This window comes from Pogona vitticeps, chromosome 4, assembly GCF_051106095.1.
Source record: "Pogona vitticeps strain Pit_001003342236 chromosome 4, PviZW2.1, whole genome shotgun sequence".
NCBI lineage: Eukaryota > Metazoa > Chordata > Lepidosauria > Squamata > Agamidae > Pogona > Pogona vitticeps.
In genome coordinates, this window is record NC_135786.1 from 48,903,960 (window position 1) to 48,920,029 (window position 16,070).

General features: G+C 42.4%; 1 protein-coding gene across 5 annotated transcripts in view; it reads right to left on the reverse strand.

The window, feature by feature from the left end:
- The window catches only part of TMCC2 (transmembrane and coiled-coil domain family 2), a 110,768-nt gene that overhangs the window by 18,213 nt on the left and 76,485 nt on the right, over window positions 1–16,070 (reverse strand). For 4 of the 5 annotated variants that reach the window (XM_020797329.3, XM_020797344.3, XM_020797384.3 and 1 more), the window contains one exon: window positions 1,182–2,116. In XM_020797329.3, coding sequence (XP_020652988.2) covers window positions 1,182–2,116 — 935 coding nt within the window. Of the gene's footprint in view, window positions 1–1,181; window positions 2,117–5,756; window positions 6,415–14,993; window positions 15,115–16,070 lie in introns of all 5 variants that reach the window. The other variant, XM_078391879.1, reaches the window with a different exon arrangement.

The window sequence follows — 16,070 nt, forward strand, 5'->3', positions numbered from 1 at the left end:
ATCTATTGAAGCCAAGAACTACTAATAAAGAGTCAGGCTAAAGTACACATTTAGTATGTATTTAGAAGCACAGGTCACCTCAGTCAGATTGGATTGAGGGCCTGCATTCCAGCCTGGTAACTCTCAAAGTTCGGGAGTCTGCTGCCATCTTCCACTGGCATCATGGTGTTGTTTTCTTCCCAGTTTGCCTTGTGCATGGAGGAGGTGGTGTCGAGGGAACAAGAAGTCTTCCATCCCAAGCCAGAACAAGCTGGCTGGGATGGAAGGAGCAAAGTCTTTCCTGGTAGACCAGAAGGAGGACGTTTCCACTCTGGTTGGTCAGGAAAGTACAAATGGCAGCTCCAATCAAAGTTCCAGCAGTCTACTGTTGATCTTCACCCACCCAGCCTCTCTATTTTTTCATGAGCAGTCATTATGACTTGTGTTGGGGGGGGTGCAATTTTATGTTGTATCATTTTTAAATCTGTCATTGCATCACTGGTTGCAGTGGGATGGTGATTTTGCACATAGGGTTGGATCACTGGTAAGACCCTAACCCAGACAAGAAATCCACTCCAGCAATCTCAAGGAAGGGTATGTTTGGCTTAGGAAGGCCACCAATCTCCCAGAACAGGTGCCAGTGAGTTGCCTTCTAGTGGTCTTGTGCCTGGGGTGGGGTAGGTGTATTTATACCCACATTGGTTCAACTATTCTTGGTTGCATAGCAGGGGCTGGGAGGGGTGCATGAGTTGGAAAGCAGGTCACCCAGTGCTGAGATCTGCTTCTTATGCTCTGCCAATACTGTTCCACTTAAGAAATCCAAGCTGTGACCTTTTTTAATCTACTTATAATTTTCGGTCCAATTGTAATTTTCTGTAATTAACTACATGTGGTGTGTGTTACTGATGGGCTGGAGTGGAAGTGCAGGGTTGTCTTGCCTGGGTCCGCAAGCACTGATTCCAGATGATGAAAGGTCTGTTTTTTCATAAACACCTGCTTTCCCTTACATACCTACATTACAATTAGAGTGCTTTGGTTTGTGGCTGGAAGTCTTATGGCTGAGACAGGCAGCACTGGAGAAAAAAATCATGTTAATCATAGGGAATATGCATCCCTCTTAATGTCTAATCTCACCCAGAGAAGGCAAGTAAAAGATCTGTTCTGTGTCTGGGAGAAACAGAAATTCATTTAGCAAACCTTACCTGTAACGCTCCTCCTGCAAGCACTGAGTCATGTAAGTATAATCTCGTTGCAGCTGAGCCTTGAGGTCTTCCATGGAGTCTTCGAGGTGTGACTGAATGTCCTTTATATCTCGCAGTTCTTCTATGATGGTCTCAAAATTATAGTGGTGACTGTCCAAGGTGTTAGACTTGGGACTGCCCAAGCCACCAGGGCCTGCGCCAGAGTTGCTGCCTGCTGCTGAGCCAGAGGTGGCGCTGGAGCATTCATCATCACTGCCATACTTGGGGCTTGACACCAGAGTGGCACTGCCACTCAGAGTTCGTGAAGCCTCTTCAGGGTGCCCATCATCCAGAGTGTCCTTTAGGTGGGCAATGTTGTCAGCACTACCAAATTTGTTGCGGATCAAGCTGGCAAACTCACGGGGCTTGGACACCACAGCTGTGTGTGTGGCTTGAGAAAGGCCTGACAGTCCGCCTTTGACACCTTCCACCACACCACCTCCAAAGCCACTGATGCTAGAACGGACATTGGCCCCAACATCCTTGAGGCCCTGGTGCATGTCCCGGAATACATCTTTGGGCTGGCGTGAGGGCCCATTTTGTTCAATCTCCTTGAGCTTCCTGTGATAATGCTCAAGTTTCTTATGCAACTGGGCAATGGTCTGTGCCGACTTCTGGTTCTTCTTCTCAAAGACCTGTTTGATACGAGAAGCCTGTTGCTTATCAGCATTGTTAGCTAGTTTCAGGTACTCAGCCACATTGTCATCTCGGGCTTCCTGCTCAATCTTGATCTGTTCTGTAATCTTAAGGATCTTCTGGTGCAGGTGGTCAATGGCAGCCTTAGTCCTCTGTGGGTCTGGATTGCCATCTGGAACATCAAGGCATATGTTGCCATCAGCATCGCCATGGCTTGTATTTGAAGGCAGGCTGAGTTGGCTCACATCCCCTTTGTCCAACTGTGGGGATGGGGGAGGGAAGGGGAGAAGAAAGAGCATGGAAACACAGGAGTCAGTGCTTTGATATATGTTCTCTTTCCTGGGTCAAATTTTGCAATGATAGAGAAACAAGGATTGCATAAGATGAATAAATTGCTATGAAGTACTGAAGACACTTAAAAAGAGGAAAGAGAGAAGAGACTAGGAGTAGTTTAAGGTGGTTATTATCAAGCTAGATGTGTAAGTGATCAAGCCTGTGACTTTCAGCTGCAAAGAGTTTATAAAAGTGTGTTACCAAACTTTTAATACAGATGCCTTTTTGAAATTCTCATAAGGAAAGGAATAATCTTACAAATAGGATACCTGTCACTTATATAAACAAGAGCACTGTGTAGTACGTCACATATTTTCCTTTTCATCCATTCATAAATATGTCATAATAGCACATTTTACTGTGATAATACAAAAGAACCAAATGGCTTCGAAAAGAAAAAAAGTTCAAAGCCAACAGAATTGCAAAATATTAAACAATATATTCATTTTAATTTCATATTGACACAGGTTGGTTGTCTATGATCCTTATTCCTAGAAGAAAAAGTTTAGCATTTTTACCATGAAGTATACTATGTCAAAAAATGCTTGTTGCCCTATAGGGAAACTATGGAATGTTTATTGGGTTTCACTGGGATAAACTGATGTTACTAGAAAACCTATAAATCATTGTCTTGACTTATTTTTCTTCCACAGACCAGGTGTGGTGCACTGCAGAGAATGTAGGACTGCAGTCTGGAGAGCTGGATTCAAATCTTCCTTTGGCCATGGAAACACACTTGGGGGTGTATGATAGTAGTGACCCATTCCTTGACATATTGCATTACTCAAAAATTTGATTAGGATTGCAGTAAGTAAAAAATGACATGAGGAGGAACAAGATAACAGAAGAAAACCAAAAATCAAAGTCAAGCTTTGTATCAAACCAAGTACAAAGCAATAAGATGGGGATGGGGGATGTCCAACCCATGGATGTTCAGAGCTGCTCATAAGCATCTATTATCACTGGCCAAGACTAAGGGTAATAATACCTTGTATGGAACTGAGCTGTGCTTTGCAGGCAGAAATGCTGTAGCACTGGGGCTTAGTCTTGCATAGGCATGCACAGAACTGAGCTTTGCATGTTTGACAGGGAAATATCCACATTGTTAAGAATTACAAATGGTCCTGGCTCTTTTGCTTTGGCCCTGCCCGTTTGGTTCTTGACCCTTTCCCCATGATTTCCACCTCATATTTGGATAGAGTATGAGCCCTGAAACTCTTGCAAAATTGGAATTTGGTACCTAGGACAAAAACAGTTTGCAATTTGGTTCCTGGGCCAAAGATAGCTTGCCATATATACCTAAAAGGGAAGAGGACAAGAGAGAATTTAAATAATCTGTGTGCCCCAGTTTTGGCCTACAGACTCCAATTCTGAAACCAGTTCTGCAATGATGCTGGAATCACAAACAGTGGCTAACTGTTACACAGGTTATCAAGTTCAAACAAAAGCAACAACCCTGCCTGCCTAGTATTGCCACATAGTTCTTACACAGATGAAATTGAGAGTTAAAGGGCCAGGGCACACAATAAAAATTTCTCTGTACATGCAGAAACCATAAACAACTGATCTTCAGTGTTCAGTTGTCACAACCCCAACACCTCCTCCATATATTCATCCTGAATGCTTATTACATTTTCTTGCTCCCGTTAGTGTGCAACTGAAGGCTTGTGCATCAGTGGAAAGATAGCAAATATAATCAAGATCTATGTTTATTTCTTGTGAAAATGAAAACCTCACATTTGCTATCAAGAGAATAGGACCTTTATGGAGGAGTTTACTCAAGATCAGGATGAGGAACATCTAGCCTGTCAGACATTCCTGGTGCAAGATTTTGTATTCCTGGATAGTTCAGTGGTTCAGGTACCAGAGGTTGGGAGTTTGATTCCTCACTGTCTCTACTTGACAGGGGCTAGACTCCATGATCCATAGGGTCTCTTCCAGCTCTGCAGTTCTAAGATGATGATGAGCATTATACTAGGACTGAAAGCAAGCTGGTACACTCTGGTCTAGATCTCCTGTCAGCCCAGCCCAGCCAGGCTTTGGGAATTATAGGCCGAAACATTTCAGGGACCATTCTTGTTCTGGATTCTCATATTCTGCCTGCTTTGAGGACCCATGCTCACTATAAATGTACCAAAATATCAAATTCATGTGGTTAGCAGAGATGGTCACTTGACAACTAAACAATGATAATTACTTTACATAACTAATAATAATAATCCTTGTCAGAGTTTCCAAGGTATAAAATGTTCAGAAGGGGTTTACCCATCCCTTCTTTTAAGGGCACCTAAAACTGCAGCTTGACCAAGGCTGCACAGGCTGTCTGTCTTCCTGGGGGCAAGTGAGCAATCAAATTCCCAACTCTGGCTCCGTAGCCAGATGACCAACTTGCTACGCTACGCCTGATAAACTGAGGTTATCATAATGTTGTACTTCCGTCTACACACACATTCCTAACTTGTAAATCAAAGTAGTGTAATGAAATCCCTTTTAACTTCTCATTGCTTTTGGTGCAGTTACTGAGGAAATTCTCAATTTTGCCTCTTACAGATGTAGCAAACAAGATATTTGTCAAAGTCATATAAAATCTGAGCTAGTCTTGACAAGTGGCTTGCAAGAAACATGGCAACTTTTACTATAACATCGTACTTTATTTTTCTTAAATAAAGCATAGCTATTACCATCAGTTTTAAACAGTTTTCCAAACCTCGTGTCTTCCAGTTGTGTTAGATTAGAGCAACATTCCCCAACAACATGGAAAAGGCTGGTATAAATATAGGAACAATGTGTGCCTAAAGAGTCAATAAATACCCCCTACCTGTCTAAATGCTACACTGTTCTGCAAAAATACCTCCACAGGCAGACATATTAGTATTAATTAGAGTAGATACTGGATATAATAGAGTTCCAGAGAGATTCAACCCCCCATCACTTCAAGTCTAAAGAAATATTGCTTGAGAGCAAGCTACTACTTCCATTTCAACAAAATTAAAGTGGAAGTCTTAGAACTCACCAAGAGGCTCCAATCTCCTACACCTGCATATCAATTAAGAATGCCAGAATTAGCATAATATGAATGTGTTGATGCCTCTGTGTTCTAGGGAACTTCAAAGCACCCGTGCAAGACCACATTATTCGCACTAAAATTGTCCCCCTCTTCCTTTCTCTATTTTTCCTCTTTTCTCTATTGGCCCTGGGATGCAAGTGATGGATTGACCTGCAGAGTCTAAGATTCAGCCCAACTTTGCTGGATACCAGCACCAGCTGCAACCATGATTCCTCACCTTTCTGAAAGTGTCTGAATATATGTAACAAACTACTTTTATGATGCATTCATTCATTAGAAGGCTCCCTTTGCTATCTCACTATGTTTCACCCAGTGTTCTCATAGGCTGTAACTGGTCTTAAGGTATTGTTCCTTCAACTCTTGATGAGTTTTCAGCTCAATATCTCGGAGGGAGGGTAGAATTCTGTTTATTGTAAGAAGGTAATTATACCCCTTGCAGCCGTCTTTGGGAACAGCTGATTCCTAGGTTCAAGCCACACCAGCCTTAATTTACGTCATACCTTACAGTGTTCAGCCGGTTCCAACACTTTCTTCTTTCTCATAGTAGTTTAAGCCACACTGCTCAGGAAAGGAAGATCTCTGGGAAATGAAAACCACGAGAAACAGCACCTAAACTATCCCAAAGCTACTGGAGATCTGCCCAGACTACTCTTGTCTTTCCGCTTTAGACATCATACTGATGTGTTTTGCTGGGTGATAGAGGGAAGAGGAGGGGAAACGCAGCCCACACACATCGTCATACAGATCAGCCACAAACTTGACACAATCTTATTAGCTCAGCACATTTTAAAAACAAAAACAAAACAAAGAGCTCCCGACTTTATAAACACTGCCAGCCAGCCTATTCTTAGCTCCTGTGCTGCTCTGGGGGCTTCCCAAGACCCAGAACAAAGCAAAGAGTCTTTTCTAGCCTCTTATCAACTTGCAGGAACTGAAGCTGAACCTACAGGAAATGGTATTTTTCCCCTCCCCGTGCAAACTATTTTGTGTACAAGGAAGATAAAAGCAACCCAAAAACAGCAAGCCTGATGGAGCAGAAAGAGGAAACCTGGTCAGTTCATCAGAGAAATTGCTCAACTTCTGTTTCCATGAAGTGCGCATGTACTTCAGAGGGCAAGTCTGTCGCTTCTCCTTTTTTTATGGGACAGCCCGTAACCTCTGTGGAAATGGAGAAGCTTCTATTAGGAACTGGCAGAGGAAGGAAGAACACAAGCAACCTCTTTTAGACACATTGAGGGAACTCATCTGTGGTCATGGTGGTAGTGGTGGTGTTAGGAATGTCAACGCAGCATTTATTAACAAGGGTTCTCCTTGGGACAGAGCAAGGCAATCAGCGGCCATCACAAGCTCCCCAACAGTCAGAAGCTAGATCACTGCTGCTTGAATATATAAACTGCCAGAGCCCCAATCCAGAATTAATAATTATCTTCTACTGGGTATACTGGGTAGATAGCTCAGTGGTTTAGGCATCTGGCTGTGGAACCAGAGGGTGGGAGTTTGTTTCCCCACTCTGTCTCTTCTGAATAGAGCCAGCCTGAGTAACCTTGGACAGGTTGCACAGTCCCAGGATGCCCTCAGAATAAGGGAAGGGTGAACAATTATTACTCTCTATCTGAAAACCATGAGAAGTCTCATGGTGATGATGATGATTAGGTGTACATTACATAGCATCAAAACAGGAGATTCAGCAGTGGCTCACTCCACTGGCCTTCATGGGTCTGGGAGCTCTTATTTTAAACAAAGCATCAATAATGGAGATGGACTATTACCCTCCACCCACCCAACCATCATCTAAATGACATACCCCACCTCCAAAGCAGATACAAGACCTGTAGAGGGAACAAACTAATATAAATACTGGGATTATTAGTAACTTTAGGGTGATTTATTGTGGGAAACTGTTTGCTGTTGTGGAAGGATTAGAACACATGAACTATGCTAGATCAAAACTAAGGACTACATAGTCCAGCATTCTTTTTCCACAGTGACCAGGCAAATGGCTATGGGGAGCCAATAAGCAGAATATGCGGTAAATTAGCAGACTTCTGATTGTGTTCATTATCAGCTGATGTTTGGAGGCATGCTGCCTCAGACATCAAAATAATACATGGCCACCATGACTTGTGGCAATTGATAAGCTTATCCTCTATGTATGTATCTCATCTCCTTTTTAAAACTGCGAAGTTCACGGTCATCATATCATTAGTTAATTTTTCACTTCCCCACTGCTGCCATCCCAGTCAACATCAGAATCCACTGTGCCCATTTTAAAGGGGGTGGTGAAGGAAGTATTGTTTTAAAAAAAATGTAACTGAAGCAAGTATAACTGGAAAAAATGACTCAGAAGTGTAGATATGTGAGATATCTTTCCACAGGTTCCCAGAGCAATTATGTCTGGTTCTCAGATGGATCACACTGATTACACAGACACAATACAAAAAAAGCCTGACAGACAAAAATATCTGGCTAAAATGAGCTACCTTTGTGAAGTTTCTTGAACACTTTTATTTTATTTTATTGCTGAAATCCAGTAGAAAATCATAACTAGAGTAAGTCAACTGAACAAATGGAACTCACATAGGTGCTGATTCATCAAATCCCCACTCATTCAGTGGGCCTACTCTAGCTGCAACTTACAACTGGATTTTAACTTATATATTTTTAAACTATTCATTAGTGAAAGTTCTCTGGGCAAGGAAACCACACTAGTTTTTAAAGCAAACAATCACAATGATCATTCCCCTACCATTAGCCTTTATACAATTTTGCTGTTGTATGATTGTCCCCAATCTGGACTAAAATAAAATTAGGAACAATGAACCTTTTTTTCTAGCTGTAATGCACTTTACATGGTGCTGTCTCTGAAGATGGTTTGGAAACTGCAGTCAGTGCAGTCCCTTGATTCCGTTTACATCTGCCTGCCTTTCTGTCTGTTTTACAAAATGTAAGGGCAGTCCGAAAGTATAAAGGGACTTCTGAGCCCTTTCCCCCAACACTTGTTTTGTTTTTCTATCACCATCTTCAAACCGCTTTTACTCCTGTTGTGAAAAAGATAGGGTACCTGTCCATTTCCACAACAGGGGTGAGAGCAGCTTGAAGAATTTGCTGGCAGGAAACAGCCTGAGGGAAAAGTAGACATCTCTCTCCTGTCTCCTCCTGTGCCAGTCTTCAAGTTTAGAGCCCCAGCAGTTGCATTTTCTTTGAAAAACAAAACAAAACCCAGTGTCATGGAACTATGTGTAACACATAGTTCTGTCCACAGAATACCTTTTATGAAGGGCCTGTATCCAATTATTTTTACATAGCAAGTAGAGCAATGGGCCCATTCTATGGTATAAGGCTTCTAAAAGACTATTTCTAAAGGAACAGATGATCAATATCTTGGGAAAGGGAAGAGGGAAAGGGTATCATTTGTCTGAGTGATGGAAGAACATGGATGACCACCTTTTATATGAATCATAGAATAATTGAATTGGAAGGGGCCTATAAGGCCATTGAGTCCAACCCCCTGCTCGATGCAGGAATCCAAATCAAAGCAGATCTTGACAGATGGTTGTCCAAATTTCTCTTAAATGCCTCCAGTGCTGGAGTGCTCTCCACCTCCCAAGGTAATTGGTTCTATTGTCATACTGCTCTAACAGGGGAGTTACAGTCTTCCCCAGCTGGTACACACGAAAGAAGCAATTTCCTCAGCCTGGATAATGGTACTGATATATCACAGAATGCCTAAACCCTGCGCATAAGCTTATATGTTCCTGTAATTATTCATGTCTGGAAAGAAGAAGCGGACCCCCAAAACATGTCAGTGTAACAAGATGAGTCAGGATGGTGCCTGAGAAAACCCAACTGGCTTGGGTCAGAGATTTGTGTTTTAATCTCTCCCATCTAATCTGTTTATTTGACCCTACAATTTATTTGGGATGATACTTAAGACTAAAGCAAAATTTAGAATTCGTTAATTATCCTACATGCTTTCTGGAAACACTGGTAGTACAGTATTTGTACTCCTTAGGGAGTTGAAAAGCAATGTACATATAAAGTTGGTCAAACATGCAAGCAAACAGAATCCCACCAGATAGGCGGGATATAAATAGAATAAATAAATAAATAAATAGGAAACAATTTTTGTTTGTTTGTTTGTTTAATTTGTATCCTGCTCCCATTATTGTCACATCACTACTCCTGGCAGGTTACAACTCGTAAAACAGAAAACAAAAATAAAAAAAAAGAAATATTAAAAACAATAACCCTAAAACAAAACAACCTTAAAAAAACAGATGGCATCAACTAATCTTTCAGTGGATGGAAAAAAGAGGGGAGGGAAGAAGAAGACGGGAGAGAGAAAAAGAGGGAGGGGAAGGCGGTCAGCTGGGGTTGATCTGGAAAGCCTCCCTGAAAAGCAGTATCTTTAATTGCTTCTAAAAAGTCTACAGGGATGGGATTAGGTGGAGCTCCTCCAGGTGGAACCACTGCAAAGAAGGCTCTACCTCTTGTATTTATGGGTTTTCTTTGGGGTGGCCACATGGAGGAGTCTCAACTGGGATGATCTTGTGGGTCAGGCAAATGATATTAAGGAGAGACACTGTAACATGGGCCAAAACCGTGGAGGACTTTGTATGTGAGTGTCAGAATCTTGAACCTAATCGGGGATGTCATGGGCAACCAGTGGAGGTGTGGCAGAACTGGAATGATGTGGTCAAATTTACCGTATTTTTTGCTCCATAAGATACACCTCTCCATAAGACGCACCAAATTTTTAGGAGAAGAAAACAGGAAAATAATAATCTGTTTTCTTCTGCTAAAAATTTGGTGAGCCTTATGGAGAGGTGCATCTTATGGAACACACCCTAGGACCCTTTGGAGGCTAATCCTGCCCCCCTGGGGGCCAGAGGGGGCAAAATTGCCACCTTCAGGGACTCTTCTGAAGCTTCCCAAGCACCACCACCACCACTTTTTGGGGAGGAAAAGTGCATCTTATGGAGCAAAAAATATGGTACTTGCACCAACCACCAGTCAGGCTGCCACATTCTGGACCCGCCAGATAAAGTTCTAGAGGAGCCCTACACAGAGGCCATTGCAGTAGTCGATCCGGGAGATGACCAGGACTTGAACCAAATTCCTGAGGGAGTCCTTGTCTAAGTAGTGGCAAAGTTGGGTGATTAGCCTAAACTGCTAATGGTTGATCTGGACATGGCTGCAATCTGGGACTTCCAAGAGACAACTGTGTCCAGAAGAACATCCAAATTACGCATTTGGTCCCTAAACTTGAGGGAAGTACTATCCAGCCTAAGGGACCACCCCCCAACCTACTGGATGCCCTCCCAGGAGCAAAATCTCTGTTTTGTCTGGGTTCAGTTTGAGCCTGTTAGCTAGCCCTGGTCCATTCCAGTACTGCAACCAGGCAATGCTCCACTGTCTGGATGGCATCCATCACAGAGGTGGTAACTGAGAGATAAGAGTTGTGTGTCATCAGCATACTGACGACACCTTACTCCAAAGCTCCTGGTGACCTCCTCCAATGGCTTAACATAGATATTAAACAGCATTGGGGATAGTGCCGATCCCTGAGGAACCGTACACTGAAGGGTGCAAGGTGCCGACACCTCCTCCCTCAGGTGAGCTCTCTGGACACGGTCCTTGAGCAAGAATCAGAGCCAGCTCAATGCTAAATCCCCAATCAGAGAGCCTGCCCAGGAGGACATTGTGGCTGATGGCAATGGGAGATGGGGTAGCAATGGCTACCCCCGGATCAGCTAGACTGCTGGTGGAGTCAAGGTTGGCAAAAATGGCCTTGAGGCTGCAAACTGATCACTGGTGAACTCAGAACGAGGCTTTGAATAACCAGAACTGGTAAGGTCGCAGATCACATGAAACAATTCTGCTTCTCAATTTGCAGCCTCACCAATTCTCTGGATGTTAAAAATCTTTCCTGCCTGTTTAAGGGCATTAGTGTATTTATTGGCCATAGTTTTAACTGCAGCCCTATTTTGTTCCAACTGATCTCTTCTCCACCTGCTCTCTAGCTGTCTCTTTGATAACTTACTAGCTCGCAGCCCCTTAGTATACCAAGGAGCAGTGTGAGCCCCAGAGTGGAGAGGGTGTTTAGGGGAGATCATGTCAGCTGCCTGGGTTGTCTTCAGATACCATCTATCAACCTGGGCTTCAACAGGGTCATCTATCAGCTCAGCTGGAAATAGTTCCAGAGCCTCTTGGAACCATTCCAGGTCAAGAAGCCTGCAAGAGTGGACCATTTTTATGTCTCTATTCTCTCCGTGGAGAGGGGATGCGATAGACAGGTTGAATCTCAGTAGGAAGTAATCTGTCCATGACAGTTTGGGGGCTCACAGTGCCTACTCTCAGATCAATATCCACCTCTGCAGTTCCAATTACAATGTCATTATAGTTTCTCAAATGACATATTAATACAGTCATTTTTATCAACGTTTATGCAAGGGCCTACCCCATGATATTACAAAGACCCACCTCTTGCTCTCAGGTTTTACTCTTGAAATGCCACCAATGAGAAGCTGCTACTCTGGCATCCTTCAGCCTTTATCTGCAGCCTCCGTTCACCCTGGAAGTCTTGCTCTCCAATACATTTGGACAGCACAACTCACTCTGGGAATAAATGACCAGGTGAATTGTCACTGCCATCCCACTCCACTTTGGGAGTGTTAAAGATGCTCTACAAATTACAGGTTGCAACCCACAACTATAGTCTGAGAAAGGGGAAGAAACGAATAGGAATTCAAGACAGGTAAGTTCATGAGGTGAGAAGTGGATTGAAGGTGAAGGAGAAAGCAGGGCTAAAAATGAAGAAAATGTGTAGAGACTCCAGAGAGATAAAAAGGTATGAGACAAGAAAAAAGGAGGCACAACTTATAGGTAAAAGAGGAAGTGAGCTTTAGAGGAGAAAATTTACAGTGGCAGAGTCACAAAGAAGCAACAGTACAGGGAAGGAGCCAAGAGCAATGAAGACAATGAAGACCACTGACATACCTACTGTACAACTCTGAACCACTGGAAAGTGTAATTCTATAGTAGACTGTGGTGGACCTCCTACAGGAAATCAATCTGTTAATATTTTTAGAAAAAAAGAGAAGTCCTGGCATCCAAGAGTTAAAAAGGGCAACACTACACTATTTTATAATTTCAGCAAATTTGAAATGTCTGTGCATTTTACAGAGCAAACTCCTTCCCAAGCTTCAGCCCCATATGGAAGAAAAGCTTTACAATAGTAAAAACGAAATTAAAAATTTCTTTCAGAGGAATGCCAACCCTTCTTATATCATCCTTTGATGATATGAGAAGGGGGAAAAAAGTATTCAACTCTGATTTTATGAAAGGAAACTGTTTTCCACCAAAACAACTGCAAACAAAAATCCCCAAACACATACTCCAAACAAAAAGATAAAACAAACTTGAGTAATTATTACCAGAAATATCATAAAATAAGCAAAACCCAATTTATTACATAAACTGCAGCACTTCAGCAAACATACTGAACATCTCTCTACAAATCTACAACTTTGTAAATGGTTTACATGGTGGTGAGTCCACAACAAAAATTACATAACAAATATGGCTCCATTGCTGCAGGCATGGATCCTGAGAAATACATAATATTGTTCTACGACTTGTAGAGGCTGTTCATTTTAAATACACATATTCAGCTAGATCCTATCTTGAAGGCAAGAAAAAGCAATCTGGTGTGCTGTAAATGTCCTGGACTGCAGTCCACAAAGAATTAGAAAACAATTCTGTGTTCTTTAACATTACACAAATGTAAGAGCGGGTGACCACTTTTACTGGATCGCTAAAAAGATCAAACAAATTGCAAGTTTTCATGGAGGAACTTCCACTTTATTGGGCTAAGCACCACTACATCTAAAGTGTAGGAAATGTGTAAATAAGAATCCCAAAAATTGAAGGCAGATGTTTGTGCTAAGTCTGTTTGGAAAGGTGATTTTAGACTCAATTTGCAAATGTCATGGGGACAGTGCAATCTCAAGTACCATCCCTTGCATGATGGTTGGAATTTTCCAGCCTGCTCTTAAGACAATGAGGTTTGCCTATTACTCTGTGACTGTCCTCCTCCATGTACCCACATTGCCTGCTTCCAAAACACAAAGTTTCTTTTTGGGCATGGGGGGCTCAGAAAAATAGCAACACTGAGACATAGCAGCCTCCAGCAGAAGGTTGGAGTTATAATTTGGTTTAATCACCAGGTAGAAGAAGCCAATGAAAGCCAAATTACTGTAAAGTCAAATAAATAGTTTTACCTGGTGAGTATAATCAGATGTTTCTTCAGTTTATAGTCATCTCTGGCTGATGCCAAGAGTCCACACAGTTGGTGTTGAGAGTCCACGTTGTCTGACAGGTGGTGATGAGTGTGACCATTAACAGCATCATTTTGTTTAATCCCAACCTTCTGCTAGAGGCTGCTATGGAACATTCTACACAAAAGCTTACAACTCTTTTGATTTTTTTAAAAAGGTATCACCAACTCTTAGATTTGTGCAGTCTTGGACTATGACTCTCACCTTTCTCAACCATTAGCCATGCTGAGTCCATTTACAAAAAACTATAGCAGGAAACACAGAGAGAGCAGCAAAGTGTTTACAATACAAATGAAGAAACAGATAATACTTTTAATCATCCATTAAGAATATAAAAGAAAAAAAGTGTTTTCAGTATCTAACATCAGTTAGTGTTAAATACAGAATGCTTGCTTCACCGTTAATATTATACTATTGCAAACAACATCTGGTCCATTTCTGGCCAGGCCTCCTAGTTTTTCTATTTTGAAATATATTCAAGGTTAACCAATGCCCAGAGTGTAAAAACAAAACAAACTGGAAGTAGCCTCATCAGGCTGAGTGTAAGCAGAGAAGTAACAAGGATAGTAAACCTCCCCCTCTAGATATTTTTTTTCTTAATCAGACTGCATTCCTTTGAACATGAGAGACTGAACGGACATGAGGGCCATGATTACACTTACAGAAAGGACTGAAGTCACTTCGTACAACTTTGGTCATTTCACATCACTCAAGCATTGGCACCTTTTTAAAATTGTACCAGGGCTTCCATCTCAGCCAATCAGTGCTAAGAGGCTTCCAAGCTGCGGCTAATCATGCTGCAAAAGTAGGACTGCTAGAGTTGGCCCCGAGGCAAGAAAGTGTAGCTGCCCAGCCAGTGCCAGGGAGGCTTCTTAGTCACCCCAGCACTGGACAGCTGGCAACATTGTTTTTGCCAAGGTGGGGCAGCTCCATGGCAAGCAGGCAAGACTGCCCCAATTTCCTACGGTTGTCAGTAGTGGTAGGAAGCTTCCCAGCGCTGGCCAGCCTGCAGGCCGAGAACTACTCCAAGCCCTCCTTTAATGCAAGTATCTGCATTACAGCAGGCCACGTGAAATAGATGATTTAATCATGGCTTTCAGATAACCCAGAGTTTAAAAAAAAACTTACTGCAGGCCATCTGAAACATGCATTTCCTGCCAAGGTTGCTATGATTACGAAAAATAAGCCATTAGGTGCAGCAGCAATTCATGACGAGATATGGGACCGACAGGCAAGTGTCAATATATGTGCTGTTGTTTTTTCTGCTAATTTCTTAACCATTTCCTAGACAGAAATGTTTATAATATATTTATGAAAACAATCATGAAATATATTAGAATAGGATATGCGAAAGCACTATGACTATCATATGCACAATCCTCCACTTTGTGTTCTTACTTTCTTTTCTGTTTCCTGGGCTCAGACCCAAATTGGGTTCAGAGTGCTTCCAGAAGGACAGCTCCTAGCTGTAATCAAAGAAAGGTAACTACTGTATTCCATCTTTCCATCCTCAACAGACCTTTTGGGTAAAGAACAAAAAAATAGAAGACATGGTGGAAAAGAACAGAAGGATTACATATCAAAATCATCACTATCAGAAATAATAATAGTTACATGATATCAAGCCTGATTTATGGTGACCGTTCTCAGGGCTTTCTAGGTACAAACTATTCAGAAGTGGTTTACTATTTGCATCCTCTCTGAGTGTGCTCTAGAACCATGTGGCTTGTCTAAGGCCATGCAAGCTGGCTGTTTGCCAGGGAGGCAAAGTGAGGAATCAAACTCCCATGGTTTCACTTGGCAAGCATTAGGTGCAGCAGCAAATCTGTTATCTAAACAGGCCACTGGCAATGGTGCGGCTAAAAAATATTGTAAATAAATAAATAAATAAACTGCTAGGACTTCCCCTAAAATCTGTTATCTAAACTGCTAGGACTTCCCCTAAAATTTTGTGTTGGGGGCAGGACGTGATTAAACAAGAAAAGCCCTGCCTAGAATGAGGGAATTAGTACTCCTTTAATCACCAAAAACATTTTTATGCTCTCTTGCAATTTAAAAGATTTCCAGGATGGCACAAAGAAGTACAAAAACCATGTCTCATTAAAACAAGCTAGTCATTGTAACAACAACAATCAACAATTTAACTGTAAACCATAGAGATGGGGGTATTCGTATAAGAATACAAATATCATCGCACAGTTGGAGTTAATGAGGGTCCAGCCCCTGGGGCCGGACCGTCCACTCAAACATCCACCCGCCGCCACCAATAGCCCCGCTCATCCTTCCAATGGCTCCCAAGTACTGTCCTTTCCATCTAGCCACCCTGGCAGAGGGAGGGAGGACGAGTCTCCTTGCAAGGCTGCCGAGTGGCTAGCTGAGCGGCACTCTGGGCTGATTAGAAGGAAGAGTGGAGCCGCTGCTGCCACGAGACATGTGAGTGGACAGTCCAGCCCCAGGGGTCGGGCCCTCATTAAT